The sequence below is a fragment of the Prionailurus bengalensis genome, chromosome B1, assembly GCF_016509475.1.
Source record: "Prionailurus bengalensis isolate Pbe53 chromosome B1, Fcat_Pben_1.1_paternal_pri, whole genome shotgun sequence".
Classification (NCBI taxonomy): Eukaryota; Metazoa; Chordata; class Mammalia; order Carnivora; family Felidae; genus Prionailurus; species Prionailurus bengalensis.
In genome coordinates, this window is record NC_057344.1 from 66,972,232 (window position 1) to 66,978,581 (window position 6,350).

At 32.3% G+C, this 6,350-nt stretch overlaps 1 protein-coding gene across 3 annotated transcripts in view; it reads left to right on the top strand.

Moving 5' to 3' along the window:
- Positions 1-4,959, top strand: part of FSTL5 (follistatin like 5) — a 796,843-nt gene extending 791,884 nt beyond the window's left edge. For all 3 annotated transcript variants that reach the window (XM_043566311.1, XM_043566327.1, XM_043566320.1), the window contains exon 16: positions 2,444-4,959. In XM_043566311.1, coding sequence (XP_043422246.1) covers positions 2,444-3,146 — 703 coding nt within the window. In that variant the 3' untranslated portion in view covers positions 3,147-4,959. The remainder of the gene's footprint in view (positions 1-2,443) is intronic.
- Positions 4,960-6,350: the final 1,391 nt, after the last annotated feature.

Below are 6,350 nucleotides of genomic sequence, written 5' to 3' on the forward strand. Positions count from 1 at the left end.
TTTTGTCTCTGGGCACATGTACAACACGAAACATAAAAAAGACGATATCTTCCATTATTATTCAAAATTTCATAAATAATAGCACATACAATCATATACACACTTGCATATCCTTAATGATTATCCATTAATGGAAAAATATCCCTTTACAATAATCAAAATTAATTATTTATTAAGACAAGTAGGAGAGTGGAGAGTGATATCTAGGATTTTACAGTGTTTTGATGTTGACAAAAAACAATGGGACTCAGTTTTCAGTTTGAGGTTTGGTTTCTTTTCTATTTTTTAATATTCAGTAGTATTTAAGAGCTTTGCTAGGTTATTAATATTTTAGTGGAAAAACTAAGAAGTGTTTTTAATAATATTAATGTTTCTTCATATCATTATAATTAAAACTAAAACTTTATCCTAAATAGGTATGGTATGAGCTGTCTTTACTGAAATGACACATAGTTATTAAGGACACAGGAGAGAGAAGGATCCAGGAAATAAGCAGAAATGGTGAATGTCATTCTGAAATACACCAGAAATGTTATTTTCAAAATGATTACTTTATTCCATCTCGTGTAAATAGAATAAGTGATAATTACTAAATTAAGTCATAGTATAGCAGAATGCTATAATTAAACATTAATCACTAAGTTGTCATTTTTTTATTAATCATTTCCTAGACTCATTAAAAGCAGGGAGAGATATGTTGGTCCTTAATATATTCCCAGCACCTTGTATTCGGTAGATGTTCAATAAATGCTTAAAACTTTTTTTAAAAAAGGATTAGGTATACATTGTAGTTTTTCTTTTGTATAGATGGAGTTGTAATCTCTCTAAGGACAAATAGTCTCTTCACCAATGTTCAAATATAGCGAAAATTACAATATGGTTTCCCAACCATATATAATATGAGAACATAGAAGCAGTTACAACTTTATATCCATTTCAGTAAAGTATTTGTGCTTATGCACTTACTGCTTTCTACAATTACAACACAGGACTGATGTTTGACAACATTCATCTTATCTTCTCTATGATATTAAAGATGAGTTTATTTATATTTTTGAGCTTGCCATGTGCTTATATTTGAAATTTTCAGGAACTATTACCCCAAATGCACTATATGTATGTGTTATGTGTGGAAATGGTCATTTTTACATAAATAAAATTTTGTGTAAATATTAGCATATTGAAAATGATTCCTGCAGGTGACAATAACATAATTGGTAATCATTAGAGTTTTTGTTTGTTTTACATTGTCACAAGTCATCTTATTTTTTTTCATTTATAAGCACAGTCAGTGTAATAATAGATGCCTTTTTTTATATTTAAGGAGCTTTTGAAAATATTAGGATGTGTTTTAATCAATATTATTAACAAAAAATAATAATATTATTAACAAATACTAGGTTGTGTTTTAATCAATATTACTAGCAAAAAAAGTAGAGTTCTTCATTGACCAGTATCCTTTCAGATATAATTTCGTATAGTAGCCCCCATCTCATTTTACCTTATTTAACTTACTTATTTTTCATAAGAACCCACTGGTCTTATGGGTCTCAGTTTAAAAATACATTTACATTCATCACAGGGACTTATAATAATTTGTAGCGAGTATTCCAGACAAATGCTGTGAAAAATACTGAAGTAGTTAAAGAGGACCCAAAACAAATAAGAAATATTTACTTTTAAATGAACTTTAACAGAAGATATCATAGATCTTTAAGGTTTATCATTGTTCAGTATAAGATAACCAATATAACTTAGATATACCACCAGAAACAATAACAATTTAAGCATAGCAAGGTTGAAAAATGTAACTTGTATTTAAAACTTATAATAAGTGTTAAAATCATAAAAGTTGTTAATCAAAGTAATCCTAAAATCTAATAAATAGAAGTTTAATAGTTTTCTAGCAAAAAAAATCTTCATTTATTAAGGTAGTCCTGTAAAGTTTATTAAAATGAGAATGTAGAAAGTGGTGGATAATTGTCTAAGTAGAGATGACTGTCACATTTTTCTGTTGGTCATGAGACAAGAAGGAAATGAAGTGAGTGAAATACCTATATATTCAAGTATTTTATTCTTGCTGACTTTAGTAGCAGTAAACCAAACTTGTTCAATATCAGGATTAGAAGCACACAAGATGATTTTTACTTTTTTCCCCCTGTATGGTAAAAGTAAAATTTGTTGTTCCAATTAACTAGATATATTACTTTTAATTATTTTGTTTTCTACACCATGAGTTACAATTGTTTAGCTGTAATGAAGGAATGACCTAGAGAAAGGAGGAGGGTGGCAAAATTTTAAAGTTTAATTCTAACACGATGGTGACACAAATTGCTGCATAGCCTGACAATTAATGTGTGGACTTGCAATGGCCCTTTCCACATTTTCATATGGGATTACCCCTCTGTAGTTTCCTGTCTAACTCTGGTTTTCATCTTTTCAGGTTTGGATTTATTCTTCACAAAGATGAAGCTGCATTACAAAAAATTGATCTTGAAACCATGTCATACATCAAGACAATTAACTTGATGGACTATAAGTGCATTCCTCAGTCATTGGCATATACACACTTGGGAGGATACTACTTTATTGGCTGCAAACCTGACAGCACTGGGGCAATTCCACCACAGCTTATGGTGGACAGTGTAACCGACTCAGTCATTGGATTCAATAGCGATGTGACGGGCACTCCATATGTCTCTCCAGATGGGCACTATCTTGTCAGCATTAATGATGTGAGAGGTCTTGTAAGGGTCCAGTACATTACCATCCGAGGAGAAATACAGGAGGCTTTTGATATTCACACAAATCTGCACATATCTGATCTGGCATTTCAGCCATCCTTTACTGAAGCTCACCAATACAACATTTATGGTAGTTCAAGCACACAAACTGATGTGCTCTTTGTGGAGCTCTCCTCTGGGAAGGTTAAGATGATAAAGAGTCTTAAGGAACCACTCAAGGCAGAAGAATGGCCTTGGAACCAGAAGAACAGGCAAATCCAGGACAGTGGCTTGTTTGGTCAGTACCTGATGACACCTTCCAAGGACTCTCTCTTTATACTAGATGGACGACTCAATAAGTTAAACTGTGAGATCACTGAAGTTGAGAAAGGAAATACAGTCATTTGGGTTGGAGATGCCTAGAAGCCCTATTAGATAATTATTGAATGAAGAGTTTTCCAGTACATTGCACTTAACCCATTGTTTAAATTTACAGCTTAACTTTTCAAGATCACACCCTAGTCAAACATAAGTTACTTGATAGACCCAAATAAAACAGATTTTTTCTTTTGCAAAGATGAACACAATTAGTAATATTGGTTGACTGGAAATATTTAACACAACATTTAATAAAAAAACTAGATCAATCACAAGATTCAAATCTATAATTACATTCAAGCCAACAAAGTAGAAATTTAAACAATTAAAAAATAACTGCAGGGAATTTCAGATGACTTTAAGCATTTCATTTTGGAAGTGATTTATCTATTATTTTTTCTCTGTCTTTTGGTATGCTTAAACTAGAACTCAAAAGGTATTGTGGAACCTTAAAATTCTTACTTCAAAATATTATGTCCCATCCACTGTTTATAATCTTTTGTGCCTTGAAGGGAATGTCACAAGAGGAAAAAGTAGGCTGAAAGCTGCATACTGAACACCCTCATAACTACAAATCTTTTGTCATTAAAAGAGAAAAGTTTAACATCTCTTACACCAAATCCTGTCTTCAGCATTGGTTTAAACCTCAACGAAATATCATTTGAAGGCATAAGTTGGCCTTAGGTCGTACACCAGTGACAAACTCTATTTAATACTTACTATATGGTCTGCAGCATGCTATGGAAAATGAGGAGGAAAGGAGGAAAAATAATTATGAAAAAATGTTTGCAATGTATTCTCTATTCATTTTGCTTTTAATCATTGGAGTGCATTGTATTTTTAATGCAAGTTTGTCTGCGATGTCAACTGCTTACAAATGTTTATTATTAGCAGAATCGATTCCTTTCTTTTCATGTAGTCCAGAATTGAATCAGCAGGAACTTTCAGTTTTAAAAAGTAGTACCATTTGTATCTGCTTAGAGTAAACCTCATATGGGGAAATTAACACCAAGAACTGATGAATATTAGCAGGTTAGGAGAATTAGTAGCAGAAATTGGAAATAAGGGGATAGCTCCACAGTGGTGAGTAAAGACATACTTCACTATTGCCTTGGCAATTTAAATATAACTCATCAAAGAACTTCATTCCTTAAGAACTTTCCTAAATAACTTCTGCTCAACTCCTACATAATCCTTAAATGACCCCCTCATTAACTGTGTGCTATGGTTTGAAACCTAACTAATCCTCTTATTTGAGAAACTGTATAGAAGTAAAAATTATTGCTTCTTTTTTTTTAAGGGCAAATAAAAGGCCAGTAGATGTGGATTAAAACTAGAAAGTTGGTTTACTGAAATAAGCAGATAATTATCTAGGCTTAAAGTAATAGCTTACATGTTTGGAGAATCTTTTTACTTATTTTTTTTAATTGTTGCTAAAAATGCTAATGGGCTGTTGAAATGACCTCCGTTTACTGAAGGTAATCCAATAAGGTCTTTTTTAAATACAAATTTTACTCAAGTTTAAATTGTATAAAACTGCTTAGAAACCTGAAATTTTATAGTGTGTAATATCTTATGTATATATAGCATCCTGAGCTGTGTGATACAGTAGATTTCTTCTTAGCTTAAGGAAACATTATGGGAGGTAGATTTAATAAACAACAAAGATCAGCTTATGTTTCTACTTACCTGCTTTCCTTTTTAGCGATTTTCTCCCTTGTGAACATGAACCATATAAAGTGTCTAATGATTTAATGTAAGTCTGTCTCATACATCCTTCTTCAGTAGCTTACACCATGTGGATGCTCTGTCTGTAGACATTGCTTGATAAAAGGAGAATAAACCTCTTAAATTTTAACGCTTGAGTTCACTCAATGTTTTAATGCGCATAACAGTGTTTTGCTTTGTTTTTCCTCCACGTGCTCAAACATAGTCTGGTACTCTGCATTATTTTGAAAATTGATGGGATGAGGTAGAGGGCAAGTAAAGTGAGAACAATCAAAAAAAGGTAATTTAGTTTATCTTTTTATAGAAAATGTAAGTTGTATTGCAAATAATGATGTCAGTGACAATGTGGGTATGTGTAAACACTGAAAGTTTAGAAAAACCAAGGTAAAATTATGAGATAACTGCACTAAACAAACAAACAAACAAACAAATAAACACAACTCTATCAAATAGCATATTTCTGCTAAACAGAGTAAAAAGTGAAGTGATAGCAGTGAAGGGCCCTGGAATGAGAAAAGGTGTGAAACAAAGAATGGGAATATGATATGGGAGGTCCTTGACTGAAACTGAAGAAGTAAATGTTTTATGTAAAGAAGGTGATATTTGATAAGGTAAGAAAAGTAGGTTATGATCAGATTTGGGAGGGTGGGAGAGGAAGAAGAAACCAATGTAAAGAGTTTGGACTTAATCCAGACAATAGGGACTCAATAATTTTTGAAAACAGAAATGGCAGTGAAAACAGCACTTTTAGAATTTAATATTATTTTTTAATATTGTAAGTTTATTTATTTTGAGAGAGACAGAGAGAGTGAACGGGGGAGGGGCAGAGAGAGAGAGAAACCCAAGGAGACTCCACACATCAGTGCAGAGCCTGAGGTAGGGGCTCCAACTCATGAACCATGTGAGATCATGACCTGAGCCGAAACCGGGAGTCAGATGCTTAAATGAATGAACCACCCAGGTGCCTCTAGAATTTATTATTTTTTAATGGAATGAAGAGTTGACTGAAGAAAAGGGAAATTAGAGGAAGAGGTATCAGTTGAGAGGCTGCTGCAATAAGGTGAGTTTATAGTTTTTAATATAAGAGAATAATTTGAAAGTATATATTTTGAAACAAGGTGTATTAAGGAACCAGACATGAAATGCCAACTGAATAAATATGGGTCATAAAAAGAGGTAAACATGACCGGTTTTAAATACGACATCATTGATAGAAATAGGAAAGCCATGAGGGAGAAACAGATTTGGGTCAGAAAATAAGAAACTAGATAAAAGGCAAATTAACTGAAAATATTGGGCAATGGAATATATTCCCAGAGAAGTGTCAGCATGTATGGCAAACCAACTTCCATTTAATTATATCTACATAAAGTTGAAGCATTTTTTAAAAAATGCAATTTAGAACCTTATTGCCTTTCAGATTCCCACTCAAAAATTCCTCACAGGGTTTTCTTTTGAGAAATAAGTTAATTTGACTGGATTTTACATTCAGTAGTAAAAGATTTTACAGGATGAAACAAT